This window comes from Rhinoraja longicauda, chromosome 4 (assembly GCF_053455715.1).
Source record: "Rhinoraja longicauda isolate Sanriku21f chromosome 4, sRhiLon1.1, whole genome shotgun sequence".
In the NCBI taxonomy this organism is placed as follows: domain Eukaryota; kingdom Metazoa; phylum Chordata; class Chondrichthyes; order Rajiformes; family Arhynchobatidae; genus Rhinoraja; species Rhinoraja longicauda.
The window spans coordinates 93,027,314-93,055,257 of NC_135956.1; the positions used below are offsets into that span (position 1 = coordinate 93,027,314).

The 27,944-nt window shown below is 46.8% G+C and overlaps 1 protein-coding gene across 3 annotated transcripts in view; it reads left to right on the plus strand.

Moving 5' to 3' along the window:
- Positions 1 to 27,944, plus strand: part of LOC144592988 (PHD finger protein 20-like protein 1) — an 84,305-nt gene that overhangs the window by 14,629 nt on the left and 41,732 nt on the right. For 2 of the 3 annotated variants that reach the window (XM_078398398.1, XM_078398400.1), the window contains exons 3-9: positions 432 to 557; positions 2,386 to 2,554; positions 7,975 to 8,059; positions 10,520 to 10,608; positions 13,021 to 13,231; positions 13,422 to 13,556; positions 14,806 to 14,888. In XM_078398398.1, the coding sequence (XP_078254524.1) occupies positions 475 to 557; positions 2,386 to 2,554; positions 7,975 to 8,059; positions 10,520 to 10,608; positions 13,021 to 13,231; positions 13,422 to 13,556; positions 14,806 to 14,888 (855 nt within the window). In that variant the 5' untranslated portion in view covers positions 432 to 474. The remainder of the gene's footprint in view (positions 1 to 431; positions 558 to 2,385; positions 2,555 to 7,974; positions 8,060 to 10,519; positions 10,609 to 13,020; positions 13,232 to 13,421; positions 13,557 to 14,805; positions 14,889 to 27,944) is intronic. The other variant, XM_078398399.1, reaches the window with a different exon arrangement.

The following is a 27,944-nucleotide window of genomic DNA, read 5'->3' on the forward strand; positions in this document are numbered from 1 at the left end:
CCCAGCGGGTAATGTTGCATTTCCACGACCACGTACTTCACCTGCGGATAATTATAGTCACAGAGTGATACAGTGTGGAAACAGGCCCTTCATAGAGTCACAGAGTGATACAGTGTGGAAACAGGCCCTTCATAAAGTCATAGAGAGTCATAGTGATACAGTGTGGAAACAGGCCCGACTTGCCCACACCGGCCAACATGTCCCATCTACACTAGTCCCACCTGCCCGTTGTAATAGTCCCAGCCTCAACTACCTCCTCTGGCAGCTTATTCCATACACACTTTGTGTGTAAAAGTTACCCCTTGGATTCCTATTCCCCTCATGATTTTATACACGGAGCCACGGCAGCCTGATTCCGTTTCAGCCCAGGCTCTTCATGGAGGAAGTAACCTTGCCGAAATGCTTCATGAAAACTGTACATCTGTCCTCAGGCAATAGAAAGGGGTGATTGATTAAAGGAGGAGAGAGACAAGGATGAGCACAAATCCTCCAATCCGCCCAGGAATTGTGTTTGCGGTGGGGGCTCGTTTGGAGGCCCAGGATTATCTGCAGAAATGGTATGTACCTTCTCTTATTGTTCCATTTGTGAATGCTTAGATTTATTATTGTGTGTACCGAGGTACAGTGAAAGGCATTGTTTTACATGCTGCCTAAACAGATCAGATCATGCTGTACACAAATATAATCAGTTCAAACTCATGTACAATAGGTAGAGCAAATGGGGAGATACAGAGTGCAGAATATAGTTCTCAGCGTTGTAGCGCATCAGTTCCAGAGGGCTGTGGAAGCCAAATCAGTGGATATTTTTAAGGCAGAGATAGTCAAATTCTTGATTAGAATGGCTGTCAGGGGTTATGGGGAGAAGGCAGGAAAATGGGATTAGGAGGCAGAGATCAGCCGTGATTGAATGGCAGAGAGGACTTGATGGGCCGAATGGCCTAATTCTACTCCTATAGCTTGTGAACGTACATCATTACTGGGACGTCAGACATGGGTATTGAGAGGCAAAAGTGGAAGCTCGAGTGCAAGGGGCCCTCAGGTGAATGTGCAAGCAATGACTCACACCACCTTGACCACGCCTACATGCACACGTGCTACATGTGGTAAAAGCTGTAAGCATTAGTGCTGGCACCATGGTGATATTTATTAGTGTGATTTGCACATAAATGTAGCAGGTATGATTGGTAAGTTTGTAAATGACGTGAAAGGGTGGCACGGTGGTGCAGTGGTAGAGTTGCTGCCTCACAGCGCCAAAAATCCGGGTTCCATCCTGACTACGGGTGCTGTCTGTACGGTGTTTGTACGTTCTCCCTGTGATCTGCATATGTTTTCTCCGGGTGCTCCGGTTTCCTCCCACACTCCAAAGAAACACAGATTTGTAGGTTAATTGGCTTTGGTACAATTGTAAATTGTCCGAGTGTGTGTAGGATAGTGTTAACTGGTCAGCATGGACTCTGTGGGCTGAAGGGCCTGTTTCCGCGCTGTATCTCTAAACTGAAATTGAACGTGAGGGGGGGTTTCTGGATCTATAGCAGGATATGGATGAGACAGAAAGCAAAATTAGACAGAAGTGACTCAGCGGGTCCCCAGCATCTCTGGAAGGCATGGAGAGGTGAGGTTAGGTTTCGGTTTGTTTATGTCACATCTATTGAGGTACAGTGAAAAGCTGTATTAGTTATTGCATGCTATTCAAACAGATCAGATATACCAAACAATGATGCAATCAGTTCAAACTCAAGTACAACAGGTGGAGCAAAGGCGCAGGTACAGAGTGCAGAATGTAGTTCTCAGCATTGTAGCGCATCAGTTCCACAGACAAAAGTCCAATGTCTGCAATGGGGTAGAGGTGAATCGGACAGTACCACAGCTTTTGCAAGGACCATTCAGAGGGGAAGAAGCTGTTCCTGAGTCTGGTGGTGCGCACTTCAAGTTTGTGGTTACATTCAAATTATAACTCTATTGGAAGAACAAAAGCTTTTCACTGTACCTCGGTACACGTGACAATAAACTAAACTGAATAAACTAAACTGCGGATGCTGGTTTACACCGATGATAGACACAAAACGCTGGAGTAACTCAGCGGGTCAGGCAGCATCTGTGGAGAACTTGGATAGGTGACGTTTCACAGAGTGCTGGAGTAACTCAGCGGGTCAGGCAGCATCTGTGGAGAACTTGGATAGTTGACGTTTCACAGAGTGCTGGAGTAACTCAGCGGGTCAGGCAGCATCTGTGGAGAACATGGATAGGTGACGTTTGACAGAGTGCTGGAGTAACTGAGCGGGTCAGGCAGCATCTGTGGAGGGAAGGAATGGGTGATTCTATTGGAAGTATGGATGTGCTTCATGATGATTAACAGTTCCTTGTCTTTGCTTGCATCACCTGGAGGTATACGTCACGAATCGAGAAGATCGACTATGAGCAAGGCAAGATGCTGATCCACTTTGAGAGATGGAGCCATCGCTACAATGAATGGATTTACTGGGACAGTCACCGCCTGCGGCCCCTGGAGGGACACTCAGTACGAAAAGAAGCACTCGAAGAAGAAGAGATTACCGTAAGCCAATGTTTTGAATTTGTGGGTTTTGGCACACGTTCATAGGTTCTAGGAGCGGAATTAGGTCATTTAGCCCATTGAGTCTACTCCACCATTCAATCATGGCTGATCTATCTCTCCCTCCTAACCCCATTCTCCTGCCTTTTCCCCATAACCCCTGAAACCCGCACTAATCTATTAATCTCCACCGTAAAAATACCCATTGATTTGGCCTTGGCCGTCTTCAATTTGATTGCTTCAAAAGCATTTTAGGTTGACTTTGGGAAACGTTTAACTAAAAATTGTTGATTCAGTGACAGTTTCTTCCCAGCTGTTATTGGCCACTGAACTGTCTTCTCGCCAACTAGAGGACGGTGCTGACCTGATTGAAGACCCCAGACTATCTTTAATCGGACTTTACTGGCCTTTACCTTCTCTAAACGTTGTACCCTCCTTCATCCAGTATCTGTACACTGTGGGCGGCTTGGTCGTAATCTTATTGTCTTTTTGCTGACTGGATAGCACGCAACAAAAACAGAATCAAGGGGGTATGGAGACAAAACAGGAACAGGGTACTGATTGTGGATGATCAGCCATGATCACATTGAATGGCGGTGCTGGCTCGAAGGGCCGAATGGCCTACTCCTGCACCTGTTTTCTATGTTTCTAACAAACAGCTTTCCACTCTACCTCGATACATGTGACAATAATTAAGTAAATTAAACTAAGATTACTTTTGGAAATAGTCACTGGTCTTTCTTCCACATTTTTCTAATCAGCTAGAAAGTTCAGAAATAACACTAGAATAATGTCGGGAAGAAATGAGGATCTAAATCTTTCTGGAATTGAAATCTGGAAATAGTGCATGAAACGTGACTTCTACCTGCTTAACAGGCAGCAAGTGTGACACTCAGTAGGAAAGACAGAAATTAGAAAACATGGAAAAATAGGTGCAGGAGTAGGAGGGCCGTTCGGCCCTTCGAGCCGGCACTGCCATTTAATATGACCATGGCTGATCATCCACAATCAGTACCCCGTTCCTGCTTTGTCCCCATATCCCTTGATTCCGTTAGCCCAAAGTGACTGAAAACGTTTTTCCTCATCTCCGTTCTAAATGGCCTACCCCTTATTCTTAAACTGTGGCCCCTTGTTCTGGACTCCCCCAACATTGGGAACATGTTTCAATAGACAATAGGTGCAGGAGGAGGCCATTCAGCCCTTCGAACCAGCACCGCCATTCAATATGATTATGGCTGATCATTCTCAATCAGTACCCCGTTCCTGCCTTCTCCCCATACCCCCTGACTCCGCTATCCTCAAGAGCTCTATCTAGCTCTCTATTGAATGTATCCAGAGAATTGGCCTCCACTGCCTTCTGAGGCAGAGAATTCCACAGATTTACAACTCTCTGACTGAAAAAGTTTTTCCTTATCTCAGTTCTATATGGCCTACCCCTTATTCTTAAACTGTGGCCCCTTGTTCTGGACTCGCCCAACATTGGAAACATGTTTCCTGCCTCTAACGTGTCCAACCCCTTAATAATCTTATACGTTTCGATAAGATCTCCTCTCCTCTAATCCTTCAAGGGTGACTTGGACAGGTTGTGTGAGTGGGCGGATACATGGCAGATGCAGTTTAATGTAGATAAGTGTGAGGTTATTCACTTTGGAAGTAAGAATAGAAAGGCAGATTATTATCTGAATGGTGTCAAGTTAGGAAGAGGGGATGTTCAACGAGATCTGGGTGTCCTAGTGCATCAGTCACTGAAAGGAAGCATGCAGGTACAGCAGGCAGTGAAGAAAGCCAATGGAATGTTGGCCTTCATAACAAGAGGAGTTGAGTATAGGAGCAAATAGGTCCTTCTACAGTTGTACCGGGCCCTGGTGAGACTGCACCTGGAGTACTGTGTGCCGTTTTGGTCTCCAAATTTGAGGAAGGATATTCTTGCTATTGAGGGCGTGCAGCGTAGGTTCACTAGGTTAATTCCCGGAATGGCGGGACTGTCGTATGTTGAAAGGCAGGAGCAATTAGGCTTGTATACACTGGAATTTAGAAGGATGAGGGGGGATCTTATTGAAACATATAAGATAATTAGGGGATTGGACACATTAGAGGCAGGAAACATGTTCCCAATGTTGGGGGAGTCCAGAACAAGGGGCCACAGTTTAAGAATAAGGGGTAGGCCATTTAGAACGGAGATGAGGAAGAACGTTTTCAGTCAGAGAGTGGTGAAGGTGTGGAATTCTCTGCCTCAGAAGGCAGTGGAGGCCAGTTCGTTGGATGCTTTCAAGAGAGAGCTGGATAGAGCTCTTAAGGATAGCGGAGTGAGGGGGTATGGGGAGAAGGCAGGAACGGGGTACTGATTGAGAGTGATCAGCCATGATCGCATTGAATGGCGGTGCTGGCTCGAAGGGCTGAATGGCCTACTCCTGCACCTATTGTCTATTGTCTATTGTCTATTCTAAATTCCAGTGTATACAAGCCTAATCGCTCCAGTCTTTCAACATATGACAGTCCCGCCTTTCCGGGAATTAACCTAGTAAACCTACGCAACTCCTCTTGTTATGAAGGCCAACATTCCATTGGCTTTCTTCACTGCCTGCTGTACCTGCATGCTTCCTTTCAGTGACTGATGCACTAAGACACCCAGATCTCGTTGTACGTCCCCTTTTCCTACCTTGACACCATTCAGATAATACTCTGCCTTCCTATTCTTACCACCAAAGTGGATAACCTCACACTTATCCACATTAAACTGTATGTGCCATGCATCCGCCCACTCACACAACCTGTCCAAGTCACCCTGCAACCTCATAGCATCTTCCTCACAGTTCACACAACCACCCAGCTTTGTATCATCTGCAAATTTGCTAATGCTACTATTAATCCCTTCATCTAAATCATTATTGTATATTGTAAATAGCTGCGGTCCCAGAACCGAGCCTTGCGGTACCCCACTAGTCACTGCCTGCCATTCTGAAAGAGACCCATTTATCCCCACTCTTTGCTTCCTGTCTGCCAACCAGTTCTCTATCCATGTCAGTACCCTACCCCCAATACCATGTGCTCTGATTTTGCACATTAATCTCTTGTGTGGGACCTTGTCAAAGGCTTTCTGAAAGTCTAGATACACCACATCCACCGGCTCTCCCTTATCCATTCTACTTGTTACATGCTCAAAAAAGTCCAAAAGATTATTCAAGCATGATTTCCCCTTTAGATCCATGCTGACTTTGACCGATCCCATCACTACTTTCCAAATGCGCTGCTATAACATCTTTAATAATCGACTCTAGCATCTTCTCCACTACCGATGCAAGGCTAAGTGGTCTATAATTCCCCGTTTTCTCTCTCCCTCCTTTCTTAAAAAGTGGAGTTACATTGGCTACCCGCCAGTCCACAGGAACTGATCCAGAGTGGAGAGAACATTGAAAAATGACCACCAGTGCATCCACGATTTCGAGGGCCACCTCCTTGAGTACTCTGGGATGCAGACCATCAGGCCCTGGGGATTTATCCGTCTTCAGTCCCAACAGTTTACCTAACACCATTTTCTAACTAATGTGGATTTCCATCAGTTCCTCCCTCCCACTAGATCCCCTAGTATTTCTGGGAGATTGTTTGTGTCTGCCTTACTGAAAGCAGAACCAAAGTACTCGTTTAACTGTTCTACCATTTCCTTGTTTCCCATTGTAAATTCACCTGTCTCTGCCTGTAAGGGGCCTACAGTGCCCTCCATAATGTTTGGGACAAAGACCCATCATTTATTTATTTGCCTCTGTACTCCACACTTTGAGATTTGTAATAGAAAAAAATCACATGTGGTTAAAGTGCACATTGTCAGATTTTAATAAAGGCCATTTTTATACATTTTGGTTTCACCATGTAGAAATTACAGCAGTGTTTATACATAGTTCCCCCAATTCAGGGCACCATAATGTTTGGGACACAGCAATGTCATGTAAATGAAAGTAGTCATGTTTAGTATTTTGTTGCATATCCTTTGCATGCAATGACTCTTGAAGTCTGTGATTCATGGACATCACCAGTTGCTGGGTGTCTTCTCTGGTGATGCTCTGCCAGGCCTGTACTGCAGCCATCTTTACCTTATGCTTGTTTTGGGGGCTAGTCCCCTTCAGTTTCCTCTTCAGCATATAAAAGGCATGCACAATTGGGTTCAGATCGGGTGATTGACTTGGTCACTCAAGAATTGACTATTTTTTAGCTTTGAAAAACTTTGTTGCTTCAGCAGTATGTTTGGGATCATTGTCTTGCTGAAGAATGAACCGCCGGCCAATGAGTTTTGAGGCATTTGTTTGAACTTGAGCAGATAGGATGTGTCTATACACTTCAGAATTCATTATGCTACTACCATCAGCAGTTGTATCATCAATGAAGATAAGTGAGCCAGTACCTTCAGCAGCCATACATGCCCAGGCCATAACACCCCCACCACCGTGTTTCACAGATGAGGTGGTATGCTTTGGATCTTGGGCAGTTCCTTCTCTCATCCATACTTTGCTCTTGCCATTACTCTGCTATAAGTTAATCTTCGTCTCATCTGTCCACAAGACCTTTTTCCAGAACTGTGATTGCTCTTTTAAGTACTTCTTGGCAAACTGTAACCTGGCCATCCTATTTGTGCGGCTAACCAGTAGTTTGCATCTTGCAGTGTAGCCTCTGTATTTCTGTTCATGAAATCATCTGTGGACGGTGGTCATTGACAAATCCACACCTGACACCTGAAGAGTGTTTCTGTTCTGTCATCAGCTGTGGAGGTCTTCCTTGGCCTGCCAGTCCCTTTGTGATTTGTAAGCTTACCAGTGCTCCCTATCTTCTGAATGATGTTCCAAACAGTTGATTTTGGTAAGCCTAAGGTTTGGCTGATGTCTCTAACAGTTTTATTCTTGTTTCTCAGTCTCATAATAGCTTCTTTGGTTTTCATTGGCACAACTTTGGTCCTCGTGTTGATAAACAGCAATAAAAGTTTCCAAAGGTGCTGGAAAGACTGGAGGAAAGACTAGGTGCTGAGATCTCTCTTATACCTGCATTAAGGAAGCATTTAAACACACCTGAGCAAAGACACACCTGTGAAGCCATGTGTCCCAAACATTATGGTGCCCTGAAATGGGGGACTATGTATAAACACAGCTGTAATTTCTACATGGTGAAACCAAAATGTATAAAAATGGCTGAATTCTGCTCCTATTCCTTGTGATCCTCATGATCAAATCAAATTTTTCATATTGACCTCTAGTCCTGACACCCTTTTTTGGGAGGTATGTTGTGGATCCATACCACGACTAACCTCGTCTAGGATTCAAGAGCAAATTTTGATGTTATTTAATTTTAACTTGACCAGTTCAGTTTTTTGTGGGTTTGATTCCATCAAAATTCAATGATTTATGAAAGTTGAAGAAAACGTTTTTCTCGTTCCGCAGGACTTCAAAGCGGGAGATGAAGTTCTGGCTCGTTGGACTGATTGTCGCTACTACCCCGCTAAAATTGAAGATATTAATGAGCAGGGTAGGTACAAAGAATATTCAACTCCGGTATATTCTCCTGTATACTCCCTGTTTTCAAGAAAGAGTTAACACTGATTCCACGCTGAAGAAGTTGTCTCGACCCGAAACGTCACCCATTCCTTCTCTCCAGAGATGCTGCCTGTCCCGCTGAGTTACTCCAGCACTCTGTGAAACGTCACCAATCCATGTTCTCCAGAGATGCTGCCTGACCCGCTGAGTTACTCCAGCACTCTGTGAAACGTCACCAATCCATGTTCTCCAGAGATGCTGCCTGACCCGCTGAGTTACTCCAGCACTCTGTGAAACGTCACCCATCCATGTTCTCCACAGATGCTGCCTGACCCGCTGAGTTACTCCACCATTGTGTGTCTACCTTTGATTTAAACCAGCATTTTTTCCTCCTGTTTCCACGTGGTATCACTCTACGACTAATCGGCCTGAGCTCAGAGTCAGAGGCAGACAGAACCGACACGGGCCTATCGCCCATCTAGTGCATGCTGGCCGGCTACCAAGCGCCCATTTACACTCATTTATCATTCTCCCCACAATCCTATCTTATTCTTTCCTCATTCAAATCATAGAGTGATACAGTGTGGAAACAGGCCCTTCGGCCCAACTTGCCCACACTGGCCAACATGTCCCAGCTACACTAGTCCCACCTGCCTGTGTTTGGTCCATATCCCTCCAAATCCATGTACTATCCCAAATGTTTCTTAAATGTTGGGATAGTCCCAGTCTCAAATACCTCCTCTGTCCGCTTGTTCCATACACCCAGGACCCTGTGTGAAATGACCCCTCAGATCCCAATCAAATCGTTCCCCCATCACCTTGAGCCCATGTCCTCTGGTCCTCGATTCTCCTACTCTGGGCAAGAGACTCTGTGCATCTACCCGATCTATTCCTCTCATGATTTTGTACACCTCTATAAGATCTCCAGGCGTTTCCACTGTGTGCTTGTATTCACTGTGATTTTGGGCATCTGCCTTCCTTAAGCAAAAAGACAGAAATTTAGTAACTCAGCGGGTCAGGCAGCATCTGTGGAGAACATGGATAGGTGACGTTTTGGGTTGGGGCCCTTCAGGCTGATGGGGTTGTGGAGAGAAAGCTAGAAGAGAGGTGGTGATAGGACAAAGCCAGACAATTCTGAAGATGGATTTCGACCCAAAATGCCACCCATTTCTTCTGTCCACGGATGCTGCCTTTCCCACTGAGTTACTCAGTGTAAACCAGCATCTGCTGTTCCCTCCAGTAGTTGGATACAGGTCAGAGGGGCTGATTGGCAAATAGAAACATAGAAAATAGGTGCAGGAGGAGGCCATTCGGCCCTTCGAGCCAGCACCGCCATTCATTGTGATCATGGCTGATCATCCACAATCAGTAACCCGTGCCTGCCTTCTCCCCATATCCCTTGATTACACTAGCCCCTAGAGCTCTATCTAACTCTCTTTTAATTTTATCCAGTGAAATGGCCTCCACTGCCCTCTGTGGCAGAGAATTGCACACATTCACAACTCACAAAAAGTTTTTTCTCATCTCAGATTTAAATGGCCTCCCCTTTATTCTTAGACTGTGGCACCTGGTTCTGGACTCCCCCAACATTGGGAACATGTTTCCTGGATCTAGCTTGTCCAGTCCTTTCATAATGTTATACGTCTCTATAAGATCCCCTCTCATCCTTCTAAACTCCAGCGAATTACAAGCCCAGTCTTTCCTCGTATAATGATTATCGTTAGTTACCAAGAGTTAGAGAACTCAACATTCATACCATTAAATTTAGGCTACTTTCAGCTCCGCTGATATTTGTGTTGACCCCCATGCAGTTGCAGTTTCGAACATTAAAGTCTTTGCTTCTGCATTGACCAGAATATACTTGTGTTTGATTTTTATCCAGCACTCCCTTGCCTCAGATGCTCACCCATCATTTAATACAAACAGTGCCTCTAAGCTACACACAAAATGCCAGAGTAACTCAGCAGGTCAGGCAGCATGTGGAGAAAAAGGATAGGTGACGTTTTGGTTCGGGACCCTTCTTCATTTTCTAAGTTGTCGCTTGGTGTCAGGGTATGTTGATCAGGTAGAAGAATCTAAAAGATAAATTCTTCTAAAGGGCCATTCTGTGTCTACCTAAGCATTCTTCTTTACTGTATGGACCACATTTGTCAGTAAAGACGTGTATTACGAAATAAAACGTAATTTAATGTATTTTAAAAAAATCTATTTATTTTATAGCATATGGCTTTTGCAAACCAATAATAACCTGACTGGAATTGTCTACAATGGACATTGAAAATGTGATTTAAAAAGCTAATGTAGTGAAATAGCCAAATCAATTTCAATGGTACCAATTTTACTGGTTGCGTGTATGGGCATTAATGCATCCTAATTTCTGATTTTTCCTTGCAATGGTCTTACATTCTCCTAAAATGAGCAAACCATAATTTTTTTAATTGATGTTTAACAGGTACGTACACAGTACAGTTTTACGATGGCGTTTTACGGTCTCTGAAACGAATACACATAAAGTCAATGCCAGAAGATGCCAAAGGGCAGGTAAGCTCTCGGTTAGCGATGCTCCCCGACTAACATTGCTTCCACTTACGATGCTTCGACGTTACAATGGTGCAAACATTGGGCAATGGCAGCGAGCCACAGCTTGCTTCCGGCCACTTGATCAGGTGTCTCAAATACATTTTGACCTACGGTATTTTCGGTTTGCAATTGGTTTATCGGAACATAACCCCATTGTAAGTTGAGGAGCACCTGTATTTGGAAAACATTGCTGTAGCAAACAAGCAAAATAGTTCTTAATTCCTGTGCAATTTCACCTCATGTTTAGCAACTGGTTCAGTTTTGTTGGTGTTTGAAAAAGATATAGTTTCACTTGCAAAATATATCCCACATGGAAACATGGAAAATAGGTGCAGGAGTAGGCCATTCGGCCCTTTGAGCCAGCACCGCCATTCTACATGATCATGGCTGATCATCCATGATCAGGGTTAGGGTTAGGGTTCGGGTTAGGGATCCACAATCAGTACCCCGTTCCTGCTTTTTCCCCATATCCCTTGATTCCTTTAGCCCTAAGAGCTAAATCTAACTCTCTTGAAAACATCCAGTGAATTGGCCTCCACTGCCTTCTGTGGCAGAGAATTCCACAGATTCACAACTCTCTTGGTGAATAAGTTTTTCCTCGTCTCAGTCCTAAATGGCCTGCCCCTTATTCTTAAACTGTTCACCTATCCATGTTCTCCAGAGAAGCTGCCTGACCCGCTGAGTTACTACAGCACTTTGTTTATTTTTTCTAAAAACAAATGAACTGATTCTGGATTCAAAATGTGTCCACACTTGTGTCCACATTTTCCACTGAATAGCACTATTCCAAAGTTGTAACGTGCTCTCCTGGTCATCGTGTCTTGTTACCTGCAACATGAAGTCAGAGGATCACTTCTGACTACTGAAAGAAGAGTATTAATGTTTCTTGTATTCATTACATTTTGGAGAAAGTAATATTTAAATGATTTGTTTTTCTCCTAAGTTAAGGTAACTCGCAATTTTTATCCAAAATTATTATAGTTGTTGAACTTGGGGAAATACAGTGGCCCTTTTTCTGACCACTATCGTCTACAGCAGATTTTGTAACCTGGGTGTTTTTTGAAAGTATAGTTGTAGTGTTGATATTGAATATCAGAGCAGAGTCCTAATTAAAACATATGAAAACATTTTTTTATCTTGAAAAATAGAAACATAGTCCTAATTAAAACCAAATTGGACCCATTGCCCTTCATGTGTTTATCTAACTTCCCATATATTGCACGTAGTACACTTAGAAACATAGAAAATAAGTGCAGGAGGAGGCCATTCGGCCCTTCGAGCCAGCGCCATTCAATGTGATCATGGCTAATCATTCACAATCAGTAACCCATGCCTGCCTTCTCCCCGTATCCCTTGATTCCGTTAGCTCTAAGTGCTAAATCTAACTCTCTTGAAAACATCCAGTGAATTGGCCTCCACTGCCTTCTATGGCAGAGAATTCCACAGATTCACAACTCTCCGGGTGAAAAGGTTTTTCCTCATCTCAGTCCTAAATGGCCGACCCCTTATTCTTAAACTGTGACCCCTGGTTCTGGACTCCCCCAACATGGGGAACATGTTTCTGCATCTAGCCTGTCCAATCCCTTGAGAATGGTACATCATTCATATCTGCCATCTCCTTGGCCAGTTGATTAGGAATGAGTCTGGGTTTGGGGGGGGAGATAACTGAGGGTTTTTTATAAACCTCTGTCAGTGTAGCCTGTTAAACATAGAAAAAACATAGACAATAGGTGCAGGAGGAGGCCATTTGGCCTTTCGTGCCACCGCCGCCGTTCATTGTGATCATAGCTGATCATCATCCATGGCCTCCCCTTTATTCTTAGACTGTGGCCCCTGGTTCTGGACTCCCCCAACATTGGGAACATTTTTCCTGCATCTAGCTTGTCCAGCCCTTTTATAATTTTATACGTCTATAAGATCCCCTCTCATCCTGTTGCTTCAGCATAGTTAATGCTACCTTAACTTGGTGAATAAATCTGCTACAAATTGGGAAATCAAGTTGAGACTCTGCAGGTGATGCCCACGATCGCAGTTGCAATACAGCTGGGTACAGGGCTTGGGATCCCACACACTACAGGCAATTTACAATTTTACCAAAGCCAATTAACCCACAAACCTGCACGTCTCTGGAGTCTGGGAGAAAACCAGAGCACCCGGAGAAAACCCACTCAGGTGACGGGGAGAACGTACAAACTTCGTACAGACGGTACCCGTAGTGGGGATGGAACCCGGGTCTCTGGTCATCTACTGCTGAGTCACCGTGCTGCGCACTCTAGTCCCAGCTGCTTTGTTTCTGATTTATTTGCATTTGCTAATTGCCATATTGGTGGTGCTGCCCATGTTTGTAAAGGAGGAACCGGCTCTTTCTTGCAGGACTGGTTAGCGCTCGTTAAAGCCGCCACAGCTGCAGCAGCCACCGCCGCCAAGACCAAGCCAGTCGTGAAGCACAGAGTCAAAGAGAAGGAGGAGAGGAAGTTGGGAAGGGGATCCCATTTCAAAAAGGAACGCAGGATGCTGGGTGCTAAAGTTAAAGAGGATGAAGTACAAAGGAAACAAGAGGAGCCTGTACCTGCTGCTATCTCAGGTTAGTCTGGCGGCATTGTGCCTTTGGCTGTATTGTTTGAGGGAGTTGTACATACAGTGAAGGGCGTCATGATCGAAGGTTGCTGGTCCATATTCATTGCAAACAAACTTTCAACTTCAAATAATGTAAGAGTAATGGTGTGCTGGATGGCAGATTTTAACACCTAAAGACTGTCCCTTTTTCTATTAAGCAGGAAACTCTGAGCCATTGACTTTTGAGCCAAAGCAGACGTCAGAACAAGCAGAGACGATGGGAGCCAAGAAGAGGAAGGCCAGTGTGATCTGCTCCTTTCAGGCAAAAAGAGCGCGTCTCAACAAAATCACAGGTAAACTCATATCAGACCATGCAGGCACAGACATCTTTGGCCAACCCACTACTGTAATTAGGCATAACGTTGTATAGCACGGAAACAGGCCCTTTGTCCCAACTCGTCCATGCTGACCAAGATGCCCCATCTACACCAGAAACATAGCAAATAGGAGGCCATTCAAGCCAGCACCGCCATTCAATGTGATCATGGCTGATCATCCGCAATCAGTACCCGGTTACGGCTTTTTCTGATTTATTTGCATTCGCTAATGACCATATTTATCCCATGCTGTGCAGACAATGTTTGTGAATGAGGAACAGCTACTTTCCTGCAGGACTGGTTAGCTCTTGTTAAAGCCGCCACAGAAACAAAATGGAGTGCAAGGGGAAAGTCCAATAAAGTCCAATAAAGATAGTCCTGGGGTGTCCAATGAGGTAGATGGTAGGTCAGGACCTGTCCAATTTGTCTGCGTTTGGCCCCTATCCCTCTAAACCTTTCCCATTCATGTACCTGTCCAAGTATCTTAAATGCTGTCACAGTACCTGCCTTAACTACTCCCTGTGGCAGAGGATAGACACAAAAAGAACATGGATAGGTGACGTTTCACAGAGTGCTGGAGTAACTCAGCGGGTCAGGCAGCATCTGTGGAGAACATGGATAGGTGACGTTTCACAAAGTGCTGGAGTAACTCAGCGGGTCAGGCAGCATCTGTGGAGAACATGGATAGGTGACGTTTCACAGAGTGCTATAGTAACTCAGCGGGTCGGGCAGCATCTGTGGAGAACATGGATAGGTGACGTTTCCCAAAGCGTTGGAGTAACTCAGCGGGTCAGGCAGCATCTGTGGAGAGAAGGAATGGGTGACGCCTTGGGTCGAGACCCGAGGTATCACCCATTCCTTCTCTCCACAGATGCTGCCTGACCCGCTGAGTTACTCCAACACTTTGTGAAACGTCATGTTGTGCATTGTGTTATGCAGCAATCTTCATTGGGGCTTTTTGTTGCTGATCTGCAATGTTCCTCAAGTTTACAGCAATGTCGAGTACCAAATGCCTTTCCTTTAACGCACTATTAATATGAGCCTCGGCCACTTTATGGTGACCAAGTTGATCATATTTACTTGCAAATTCCTTCCTTTTTATTGTACATTTTTACATATTTTACCGTAACGTTTTCCCTCTTGTGTAATAATGTCCTTTGTTCGGTCATATTTCACTTCAAGCAGTAGCATTGGGTGGTAAACGTGTACACTGTCTCCTCTGCAGGCTTATTGGCATCAAAAGCTGTGAGTGGCGATGGTTGCGAATTGCTGGAAGATCGGACTGGAAGCCACCCTGTGCCTGATCAGGTATGGACCCGTTCTAAGTATCTCAGGTGTGGACCTGTTCTAAGTATCTCAGGTGTGGACCTGTTCTAAGTATCTCGGGTGTGGACGTGTTCTAAGTATCTCTCTGGTGTGGACCTGTTCTAAGTATCTCTCTGGTGTGGTTGTGTTCTAAGTATCTCTCTGGTGTGGACCTGTTCTAAGTATCTCTCAGGTGTGGTCGTGTTCTAAGTATCTCTCGGGTGTGGACCTGTTCTAAGTATCTCTCAGGTGTGGTCCTGTTGTAAATATCTCTCAGGTGTGGTCCTGTTGTAAATATCTCAGGTGTGGACCTGTTCTCAATATCTCTCAGGTGTGGTCCAGTTCTAAGTATCTCTCAGGTGTGGACCTGTTCTAAGTATCTCTCAGGTGTGGACCTGTTCTAAGTATCTCTCAGGTGTGTTCCTGTTGTAAATATCTCGGGTGTGGACCAGTTGTAAATATCTCTCAGATATGGACCAGTTCTCAATATCTTTCACGTATGTGCGGGTGTGGACCTTGATGTAATGTCAGATTTCAAAGCTTAGCTTAGTTTATTGTCAGGTGTACCGAGGTACAGTGAAAAGCTTTTGCAGTGTACTCCCCAGTCAGCAGAAAGACAATACATGATTACAATACATGACTACAATCGAGCCGTCCGCAGCGTACAGATACATGATAAGGGAATCTGTATACTGATAATGGCGGCACAGTGGCGCAGCGGTAGAGTTGCTGCCTCACAGCGAATGCAGCGCCAGAGACCCGGGTTCCATCCCCACTACGGGTGCTGTCTGCACGGAGTTTGTACGTTCTCCCCGTGACCTGCGTGGGTTTTCTCCGATATCTTCGGTTTCCTCCCACACTCCAAAGACGTGCAGGTATGTAGGTTAATTGGCTTGGTAAATGTAAAAATTGTCCCGAGTGTGTGTCGGATAGTGTTAGTGTGCGGGGATCGCTGGTCGGCGCGGACCCGGTGGGCCAAAGGGCCTGTTTCCACGCTGTATCTCTAAACTAAACTAAACTAAAAAATAACGTTTAGTGCAAGGTAAAGCTAGCAAAGTCCGATCCAGGATAGACCGAGGGTCACCAATGAGGTAGATCGTAGTTGAGCACTGCTCTCTGGTTGTGGTGGGATGGTTTTGATGCTTTCAGATTTTGGAGTGAATGGTATTATGTGTTTGGAGTTCCTTTATTATTTGTGTTATTTTAGACGCCTTACCTTCCCCTCCTCCTGTATTTGGATAAATCTGGTGCATTCACTAATTGTTGATCCAATTTCTTCCACCCTGCACATAGTCTTGTGAAAGGGGACTTGTGTTGGCATGTTGGGGGGTTTTGAAGAAGTGAACTGTTTTGTGGATAATTCATAAGATCATAAGTGACAGTCGTAGAATTCGGCCCATCTGTTGTAGTCTGTGGCCTATTAGAAAAAACAGGCAGACAACCGAATTCGTTTAACCTCTTTATTCTACTCACCCAGGTGGGAGAGAGTCTAGAAACCGAAGCGTTTAGAAACGCTTAGGAAGCTAGTGTAGTCTCTCTCCCCGAATGCTAACAATTACACATATTTATACCCGAAATACATGTGTCAGTACATTTCCTGTTGCTACCTTATATGGCAAGTTTTACAATGTCCTATAAATCTTTGTGTCTTTCGGGACCTCCGTGTCCGTTGTGTCCATCGTGACCTCTTCTTTCTTGGGAACAAAGGGCAGTCCGTATGGCAAGTTGTTCTTCTTAACACTTCAAAGGATGGCTAACCATCAAAGCCTTAAAGCCAGTTGCCCATATCAAAGGATACCCTTAGCCATAAACAGGATGTCCTGGCAACATAATCGAGCTGGAGCTTTTACACCTTTTTAACACCCCTGCAATAAAACCCACATGGCTACGCTGAATTTGAGCCCTTCCACATCGAGTCCACTCTGCCATTCAATCACGGCTGATCTATCTCCCCCTCCCAACCCCTTTCTCCTGCCTTGTCCCCATAACCCCTGACACCATGTGGGAGTTGGTGTATGGGCTTTGCAAGGTGATGCTTCATCAAAGGTTGTAACGTGGCATGGATGGTAATGTTGATGCTTGACAAGGATACAGATAGGTACGTGAGTGGACAACCATCTAGCAAATGGAATATCAGCTTTATGTCACGTGTACCGAGGTACAGTCAAAAGCGTTTGTTGCGTGCTAACCAGTCAACGGAAATGCAATACATGATTACAATTGAGCCGTTCATAGGTCGGAAAATATAAAGTTATCTGCGTCGAAGATAGACACAAAAATCTGGTGTAACTCAGCGGGTCAGGCAGCATCTGTGGAGAGAAGGAATAGGTGACGTTTCACAGAGTGATCCCAGGAACGAGTGGGTCGAAGGAGCCTTTCACCTCTTGCTGCACATCAATGTGACCGTAGTGTACTGATCCAGATGGCCAAGAGTGACCCTCAGCAGGTTGATTGTGAAGGACCTACACTGATCAGCCAGAACATTATGACCACTGACAGGCAAAGTGAATAACTTTGATTATCTTGTTACAATGGCACCTGTCAAGGGGTGGGATATATTAGGCAGCCAAATTGTTCTGGCCGGACGACTGGGTCAGAGCATCTGTGAAACGGCAAGGCTTGTGGGGTGCTCCCGGTCAGCAGTGGTGAGTACCTACCGACAGTGGTCCGAGGACGGACAAACCACAAACCGGCGACAGACAGGGTGTTGGGCGCCCAAGGCTCATCGATGCGCGAGGGCAACGAAGGCTATCCCGTCTGGTCTGAACCGACAGAATGTCGACAGTGGCACAAGTCACAGAAAATGTTAATGGTGGTGACAGGAGGAATGTGTCACAATACACAGTGCATCGCACCCTGCTGCGTATGGGGCTGCACACGGAGGACCAACAGTATATTAGGCAGGCGGTCATAATGTTTTGGCTCATTAGGTGGTAATGTTTTGGCTGATCGGTGTATCGTAAACAATGTCATTGAATATCAAGAGTGTGTGGCTAGTCCTCTTGTTGGAAATGTCCTTGCCGTGTATTTGCATTGCATGATTGTTTAGTTCAGAGTTACAGCGCAGAACCAGGGCCCTCGGCCCACTGAGTCAGCACCAACGAGCGATCACCACACACTTGCACTGTCCTGCACCCAGGGGACCATTTCACCCAAGCCCATTAGCCTACAAACCTGTGTGGGAGGAAACCGGAGTACCCGGAGAAAACCGGGCACAGGGAGAACGTACAAACCGTTTCAGACAGCACCCGTAGTCGGGATGGAACCCGGGTCTCTGGCGCGGTGAGCTGGTAGCAACTCTACCGCTGTGCCACTGTTATACAGTCACTCCCAGCAGATTGTGGCCTAGGTCTTGCTTCACATCGGTAACGACTGCTTCCATTTCTGAGGAGCTGCAAGTGGACTTGAACATTACAGGATCTTGAGTGAACATCCCTACACCTGAGCACGTGTTGTAGACACGCACACACACACAGAATAAGTGTTGGGTGCTATGGATGGGTATGGTCATGTTTGGATCAGTATAATGAACTTGCTGATTTCTGGCTTAGTCCACTAGTTAGACGAGAGATACAGCATGGAAACATAATGTTGAGAGAGAATGCTGATGTGCCTTCTCAGGTCCCCGTTGCATTCTCAGTCACCGAGATCCTGAATGAGGATGAACCCTTGGGAAGCCTCTGGCCTGATGGTCTTAAAAGCAACTGGCTAGAGTTCTTGTGGACATCTTCCACCTCTCATTACTGAGGCCTGAGGTGCCCACCTGCTTTAAAGGGCCATCAATAACACAGGTGCCCAAGAAGACTAAGGCAACGCGCCTCAATGACTACTGACCGGTGCACTAACGCCCATGGTGATGAAGAGCTTTGAGAGAGGTTGGTTATAGCATAGATCAACTCTTACCTCAGCGAGAAACTGGACCTGCTACAGAACACAATCGCCAAGAAACGACCTGCTACAGAACACAATCGCCAAGAAACGACCTGCTACTGAACACAATCGCCAAGAAACGACCTGCTACAGAACACAATCGCCAAGAAACGACCTGCTACAGAACACAATCGCCAAGAAACTGGACCAGCTACAGAACACACTTGCCAACAGAACACAATCGCCACAAATTGGCAGCAACAGTTCACCTCTAACCATTGATACAGGGCCACCTCGAGGCTGTGTGCTCGATGCCCTGCTCTAATCACTACACCCATGGCAATGTAGCCGGACACAGATCCATCTTTACATTTGTCGGCAACACCACTGTTGTTGGATGAAGTACGGATTGAGTCAGTGTAGAAGGGAGATCGATCGATGCCAGAACAACAACCTTGCTCTCAATGTCAGTCATTATCATCGGTGGTCACTGGAAGTGAGTGTGACTGTCCTCTCCATAGGGTGGGACGCCTGTGCGTGACTTTGTTTAATGTGGGGAGACTGGTGCACAGACAGCCACCACACGGTCCTTGGCAGATCTGGGTCAGGATCCAGTGGCGTGGAGTCCAAGACGACCGGGAACCCTTTTCTGCCGCGGCCTTCATCCATCCGCCTTCCCAGCCGTTGTGACGCTCCACTAAAGTCAGCCATCATCCTCCCTCCGCCTGTTCCACCGTTGAGGTCTTGGTTGGATTGCTCTTTGTCAGGGACCTCCCCCTCGACCGTACCCCCATGGGTGACCCTACCAGGAGCGTAGCTCCAGACGGCATCACTCTCAGGGTCTCAGGACCACACATGCTTCTCCACCACGACAATCCACGGAGTAGAATGTCAGAAAGACCAAGGAACTGAATGATGACTATTGAAGAGGAAGGCTGAGGATCCACGAACCTGTCCTCATTGATGGGACGGTGGTGGAGAGTTAACAACTTCAAGTTCCTGGGCGTGCGTATCTCTCTGAAGATGAGTCCTGGCCCCAGCACTGTGATGGATGTTTCTTTTGTTTGGTTTTGGTTTATGTTTGTATGTCTGGAGAGAAGGAATAGGTGACGTTTCACAGAGTGATCCCAGGAACGAGTGGGTCGAAGGAGCCTTTCACCTCTTGCTGCACATCAATGTGACCGTAGTGTACTGATCCAGATGGCCAAGAGTGACCCTCAGCAGGTTGATTGTGAAGGACCTACACTGATCAGCCAGAACATTATGACCACTGACAGGTGAAGTGAATAACTTTGATTATCTTGTTACAATGGCACCTGTCAAGGGGTGGGATATATTAGGCAGCAAGTGAACAGTCAGTTCTTGAAGTTGATGTGTTGGATGCAGGAGAAATGGGCAGGAGTAAAGACCTGAGCGACTTTGACAAGGGCCAAATTGTTATGGCCAGACGACTGGGTCTGAGCATCTGTGAAACGGCAAGGCTTGTGGGGTGCTCCCGGTCAGCAGTGGTGAGTACCTACCGACAGTGGTCCGAGGAGGGACAAACCACAAACCGGCGACAGACAGGGTGTTGGGCGCCCAAGGCTCATCGATACGCGAGGGCAACGAAGGCTATCCCGTCTGGTCTGAACCGACAGAAGGTCGACTGTGGCACAAGTCACAGAAAATGTTAATGGTGGTGACGGGTGGAATGTGTCACAATACACAGTGCATCGCACCCTGCTGCGTATGGGGCTGCACACGGAGGACCAACAGCATATTAGGCAGGGGGTCATAATGTTTTGGCTCATTAGGTGGTAATGTTTTGGCTGATCGGTGTATCGTAAACAATGTCATTGAATATCAAGAGTGTGTGGCTAGTCCTCTTGTTGGAAATGTCCTTGCCATGTATTTGCATTGCATGATTGTTTAGTTCAGAGTTACAGCGCAGAACCAGGGCCCTCGGCCCACTGAGTCAGCACCAACGAGCGATCACCACACACTCGCACTGTCCTGCACCCAGGGGACCATTTCACCCAAGCCCATTAGCCTACAAACCTGTGTGGGAGGAAACCGGAGCACCCGGAGAAAACCGGGCACAGGGAGAACGTACAAACCGTTTCAGACAGCACCCGTAGTCGGGATGGAATCCGGGTCTCTGGCGCGGTGAGCTGGTAGCAACTCTACCGCTGTGCCACTGTTATACAGTCACTCCCAGCAGATTGTGGCCTAGGTCTTGCTTCACATCGGTAACGACTGCTTCCATTTCTGAGGAGCTGCAAGTGGACTTGAACATTACAGGATCTTGAGTGAACATCCCTACACCTGAGCACGTGTTGTAGACACGCACACACACACAGAATAAGTGTTGGGTGCTATGGATGGGTATGGTCATGTTTGGATCAGTATAATGAACTTGCTGATTTCTGGCTTATTCCACTAGTTAGACGAGAGATACAGCATGGAAACATGATGTTGAGAGAGAATGCTGATGTGCCTTCTCAGGTCCCCGTTGCATTCTCAGTCACCGAGATCCTGAATGAGGATGAACCCTTGGGAAGCCTATGGACCTGATGGTCTTAAAAGCAACTGGCTAGAGTTCTTGTGGACATCTTCCACCTCTCATTACTGAGGCCTGAGGTGCCCACCTGCTTTAAAGGGCCATCAATAACACAGGTGCCCAAGAAGACTAAGGCAACGCGCCTCAATGACTACTAACCGGTGGCACTAACGCCCATGGTGATGAAGAGCTTTGAGAGAGGTTGGTTATAGCACAGATCAACTCTTACCTCAGCGAGAAACTGGACCTGCTACAGAACACAATCGCCAAGAAACGACCTGTTATTGCATATTTTTACTGCTTATTCTTATTGGTCTTATTGTTGAACTGCGGGGGATTTTTCATTTCACTGCACATTTATGTGTATGTGAGAAATAAATTGACTATTGACTATTGATACGATGCGATACTGTATGATAGAACTTTCTTTATCCCAGGAGGGAAATTGTTCTGCCAACAGTCATAAAAACACACAATGCAATCAAAGAAAGCCTATCAACCTTTGCTTCCTTAGAAGATTGAGGAGATTGAATCGAGGAATCCTCTCTTGAACTTCTACAGGTGAACAGGAGAGAGCATATTGGCTGGTTGCACGGCCTGGTTTGGCAACTTGAATACCCAGGAACAAAGGAGATGACACACAGTGGTGAATCTTGCCTGGCCTATCACGGGCACTGACCTTTCCATCCAAGAGATCTATAAGACGCTGCCTCAGAAAGGCAGCCAGCATTATCAAGGACTGGTACAACCATGGCCAAGCTCTCATTTCACTCCTGCCATTTGGAGAAAGGTTCAGGAGTTTGAAAACTGTAAGGTGCATGTTGAGGAACAGCTTCCAACGAAACTCCCAACTGCCTTGGTTGCACGCGGGACTGTGGGCTTTGTTTTGTTTTGCACTATATTGGGCTTTTTATTTATTGAACTTTTGTTTATTATCTGATCTATTGATTATTGTGTTTACAAACCTGTTGTGCTGCTGCAAATAAGAATTTTCAGTATTTATAACTATTAAACAATCTTGACTCTTCTAAAGAAACCACATAGATTAGGGCGGCACGGTGGCACAGCAGTAGAGTTGCTGCCTTACAGCAAATGCAGAGCCGGAGACCCGGGCGCTGGGCGCTGTCTGTGCAGAGTTTGTACGTTCTCCCCGTATCTTATTGAAACATATAAGATAATTAGGGGATTGGACACATTAGAGGCAGGAAACATGTTCCCAATGTTGGGGGAGTCCAGAACAAGGGGCCACAGTTTAAGAATAAGGGGTAGGCCATTTAGAACGGAGACGAGGAAGAACTTTTTCAGTCAGAGAGTGGTGAAGGTGTGGAATTCTCTGCCTCAGAAGGCAGTGAAGGCCAGTTCGTTGGATGCTTTCAAGAGAGAGCTGGATAGAGCTCTTAAGGATAGCGGAGAGAGGGGGTATAGGGAGAAGGCAGGAACGGGGTACTGATTGAGAGTGATCAGCCATGATCGCATTGAATGGCGGTGCTGGCTCGAAGGACTGAATGGCCTCCTCCTGCACCTATTGTCTATTGACCTGCGTGGGTCACAGAGTGCTGGAGTAACTCAGCGGGTCAGGCAGCATCTGTGGAGAACATGGATAGGTGACGTTTCACAGAGTGCTGGAGTAACTCAGCGGGTCAGGCAGCATCTGTAGGAAAGTCCAAATACTTCCACGAAAGCTGATGATACAAAGCTTGGTGGCACTGTGGAGTTTATAACGTGGGGTCATCCACTTTTGTAGAAAAAAATAGAAAGGCAAAGTATGATTTTAAATGAGAGATTGGTATTGTCATTCAGAAGGACTTTGTTTTTCCTACAAAAGTGGATGAGCCCACATTGTCCACATTTTATTTCTTCAACAAAGCATTTCTGCATCATCCTCACACTATTTAAGGATTCCTGTATGGATTGTTGATTAGTGCGGGTGTCAGGGGTTACGGGGAGAAGGCAGGAGAGTGGGCTTAGGAGGGAGAGATAGATCAGCCGGAGTAGACGTGATGGGCCGAGTGGCCTAATTCTGCTCCCATCACTCCTATCATCAGCTTTCGTGGAAGTATTTGGATTTTCCTAGAACAGGGTTCCCTGCCTTGCTCAGCCTGGTGGTTTTGCATCACTGGTGGTAGATTTTTTTAGATTTAGAGATACAACACGGAAACAGGTCCTTCGGCCCACCCAGTCAATTAACGTACATACCTGCACGTCTTTGGAGTGTGGGAGGAAACCGAAGATCTCGGAGAAAACCCACGCAGGTCACGGGGAGAACGTACAAACTCCGTACAGACAGCACCCGTAGTCAGGATCGAAACCTGAGTCTCCAGCGCTGCATTCGCTGTAAGGCGGCAACTCTACCGCTGCGCCACCGTGCCGCCCTAAACATAGTAGTAATGGTCTTGGCTGCTTATTGCCTGTGCTTCCTTCCAGAGCTACAGCAGAAGGTGAGGATTATCCAAAGAGGCCATATATAATCAGTCGGGTAGTACGCAGATTGTTTGCTGGAAACATGTTCCCAATGTTGGGGGAGTCCAGAACCAGGGGTCACAATAAGGGGGAGGCCATTTAGGACTGAGATGAGGAAAAACCTCTTCACCCAGAGAGTTGTGAATCTGTGGAATTCTCTGCCACAGAAGGCAGTGGAGGCCAATTCACTGGATGTTTTCAAGAGAGAGTTAGATTTAGTTCTTGGGGCTAACGGAATCAAGGGATGTGGGGAGAAGGCAGGAACGGGGTACTGATTGTGGATGATCAGCCATGATCATATTTAATGGTGGTGCTGGCTCAAAGGGCCGAATGGCCTCCTCCTGTACATATTTGCTATGTTTCTCTGTTTGCCAAAGTGAAATTATTGTAATTGGTGGTGAAGTGTGGGGACCACTGTAGTGGGGAGGGGAGGGGAGGAGAGTGTAATTGGTGGTGAAGTGTGGGGACCACTGTAGTGGGGAGGGGAGGAGAGTGTAATCGGTGGTGAAGTGTGGGGACCACTGTAGTGGGGAGTGGGAGGGGAGGAGAGTGTAATCGGTGGTGAAGTGTGGGGACCACTGTAGTGGGGAGGGGAGGGGAGGGGAGGAGAGTGTAATCGGTGGTGAAGTGTGGGGACCACTGTAGTGGGGAGGGGAGGGGAGGAGAGTGTAATTGGTGGTGAAGTGTGGGGACCACTGTAGTGGGGAGGGGGAGGGGAGGAGTGTGTAATTGGTGGGTACCACTGTAGTGGGGAGTGGGAGGGGAGGGGAGTGTAATTGGTGGTGAAGTGTGGGGACCACTGTAATGGGGAGGGGAGGAGAGTGTAATTGGTGGTGAAGTGTGGGGACCACTGTAGTGGGGAGTGGGAGGGGAGGAGAGTGTAATCGGTGGTGAAATGTGGGGACCACTGTAGTGGGGAGGGGAGGGGAGGAGAGTGTAATCGGTGGTGAAGTGTGGGGACCACTGTAGTGGGGAGGGGAGGGGAGGAGAGTGTAATTGGTGGTGAAGTGTGGGGACCACTGTAGTGGGGAGGGGGAGGGGAGGAGAGTGTAATTGGTGGGTACCACTGTAGTGGGGAGTGGGAGGGGAGGGGAGTGTAATTGGTGGTGAAGTGTGGGGACCACTGTAATGGGGAGGGGAGGAGAGTGTAATTGGTGGTGACGTGTGGGGACCACTGTAGTGGGGAGGGGAGGAGAGTGTAATTGGTGGTGAAGTGTGGGGACCACTGTAGTGGGGAGGGGGAGGGGAGGAGAGTGTAATCGGTGGTGAAGTGTGGGGACCACTGTAGTGGGGAGGGGAGGAGAGTGTAATCGGTGGTGAAGTGTGGGGACCACTGTAGTGGGGAGGGGGAGGGGAGGAGAGTGTAATCGGTGGTGAAGTGTGGGGACCACTGTAGTGGGGAGGGGAGGAGAGTGTAATCGGTGGTGAAGTGTGGGGACCACTGTGGTCGAGAGGGGGAGGGGAGGAGAGTCAAGTGTGCTTTATTGTCATGTCCTGAAACAGAAGGGTGGAATTCTGGCAGTAGCACAACAGGCACATGGTGAACATGGTGTTCAGTCCAAAACATCAAACGCGGGTTTGATCCTTTCATTTGGTGAATATAAACATAGCACAAAAAGTAAGGAAATTTGTGTTTGGTAGATTATTTCTTTGTTGTAACAATGCTTCTTGGCAATAAATCTTATACCGTTGGAAAGCCTGTTTATTTCCCTTTTAAATGGTGCCACATTTGTAAGGAACATGCATTTGTGGGATGAGCAGCAGAGCTGAGTATGTGGCTTGCGCCCGTGAAAATCTGCCAAATCTTCTCTGCCAATGCCAAACAGCTTATTCTGCCATTGACTCTTGTTCGGTGTTGTTTGGTGGATTGGATGATTGAAGTCTGAAGAAACAAGACATATTGGCAATTTAACAATTTATTCATTTAATAAACAGGAGCCTCAGTAGCGTGTGGAAGAACCATACACAGCCACAACAGCCTGGCACCTCCTCCTCATGCTGGTCACCAGCCTGGTCACACACTGTTGTGGGATGGCATCCCATTCTTCAACCAGCTTTTTTCGCAAGTCAGCCAACGTGGTTGTGTTGGTCACTCTGGCACGAACAGCACGCCCAAGCTGATCCCACAAGTGTTCAATGGGGTTGAGGTCAGGACTGCTGGCAGGCCATTCCATCCTCTCCACTCCCAAATTCTGGAGGTAGTCTCTGAGAAACCCTGCTCTGTGGGGGCGAGCATTGTCATCTTGGAGGATAGAGTTCGGTCCCAGACTGTGGAGATATGGGATTGCCACTGGTTGCAGAATCTCATCTCGATATCTCTCTGCATTGAGATTCCCTCCAATGATGACAAGCCTCGTTTTTCCAGTGAGGGAGATGCCGCCCCACACCATCACACTGCCTCCACCAAAAGATGTTACTCTATCGGTGCAGCAATCAGCATAGCGTTCTCCGCGTCTTGTCCACACTTTGACCCTATGATCCAACTGCCGTAGGCAGAATCTGGACTCATCGCTGAACATAACGTTCCTCCACATGTTCAGGTTCCAGTGCACGTGTTGCCGACACCAGCGCAAACGGGCCTGACGGTGAATGGCAGTCATGGCAGGCCTCCTGGCAGCCCTATGAGACCGGAGATCGGCTGCGTGCCGTCTGTTCCGAATTGTCTGGGCAGAGAGCCGTCGGCCATATCGTCCTGCAAACCTTGACTGCAAATCTGTAGAAGACAGCCTACGGTTCCTAAGTGCTGACAGGGTGAGGAAACGGTCTTCTTCGGGTGTCGTCTTCTTGGGACGCCCACTTCGCGGCCTGTCTCTGACATCCCCCGTTATATGGAACTTGGCCTTCACTTTGGCGATGGTACTTGGGCTCACTCCAAATAATGCCGCAACTTGTTTTTGCGGAACACCAGCTTGAAGTTGCCCTATTGCACGGGCCCTATCCAGATCAGTCAAACGTGGCATGCCGATTCTTGGAGCAGACACCTACTGACTACTGTAGCAGGGCCCATGCTCACAGATGCTGCCAATCAGGTGCCAATCAGGCACCTGATTGTCAGCACCTGGGGGTACCAGAAGCTCAAAACTAGAGTCAATAGCAACAGCAGAATAAGCTGTTTGGCATTGGCAGAGAAGATTTGGCAAATTTTTCATGGGCGCAACCCATATACTCAGCTCTGCTGCTCATCCCACAAATGCATGTTCCTTACAAATGTGGCACCATTTAAAAGGGAAATAAACAGGCTTTCCAACGGTATAAGATTTATTGCCAAGAAGCATTGTTACAACAAAGAAATAATCTACCAAACACAAATTTCCTTACTTTTTGTGCTATGTTTATTTGCCCTGGAGGCATTTAGAGATGTTTCTCTACATTATTTCTGTTTGGCAGTCGACATTCTGCCATCGCTTTGCCACAGCCAGGGCCACATCTGTGCCTCTGTGCAGATGGTCCACAGTGCACGCCTCTCTGCCACAGGTCAGCAGGTGGGCGTTTGGTGGTAAGAATAGGAAGGCAGAGTATTATCTCAATGGTGTCAAGTTAGGAACAGGGGACGTACAACGAGATCTGGGTGTCCTAGTGCATCAGTCACTGAAAGGAAGCATGCAGGTACAGCAGGCAGTGAAGAAAGCCAATGGAATGTTGGCCTTCATAACAAGAGGAGTTGAGTATAGGAGCAAAGAGGTCCTTCTGCAGTTGTACAGGGCCCTAGTGAGACTGCACCTGGAGTACTGTGTGCAGTTTTGGTCTCCAAATTTGAGGAAGGATATTCTTGCTATTGAGGGCGTGCAGCGTAGGTTTACTAGGTTAATTCCCGGAATGGCGGGACTGTCGTATGTTGAAAGACTGGAGCGACTGGGCTTGTATACACTGGAATTTAGAAGGATGAGAGGGGATCTTATTGAAACGTATAAGATTATTAAGGGGTTGAACACATTAGAGGCAGGAAACATGTTCCCAATGTTGGGGGAGTCCAGAACAAGGGGCCACAGTTTAAGAATAAGGGGTAGACCATTTAGAATGGAGATGAGGAAAAACCTTTTCAGTAAGAGAGTTGTGAATCTGTGGAATTCTCTGCCTCAGAAGGCAGTGGAGGCCAATTCTCTGAATGCATTCAAGAGAGAGCTAGATAGAGCTCTTAAGGATAGCGGAGTCAGGGGGTATGGGGAGAAGGCAGGAACGGGGTACTAATT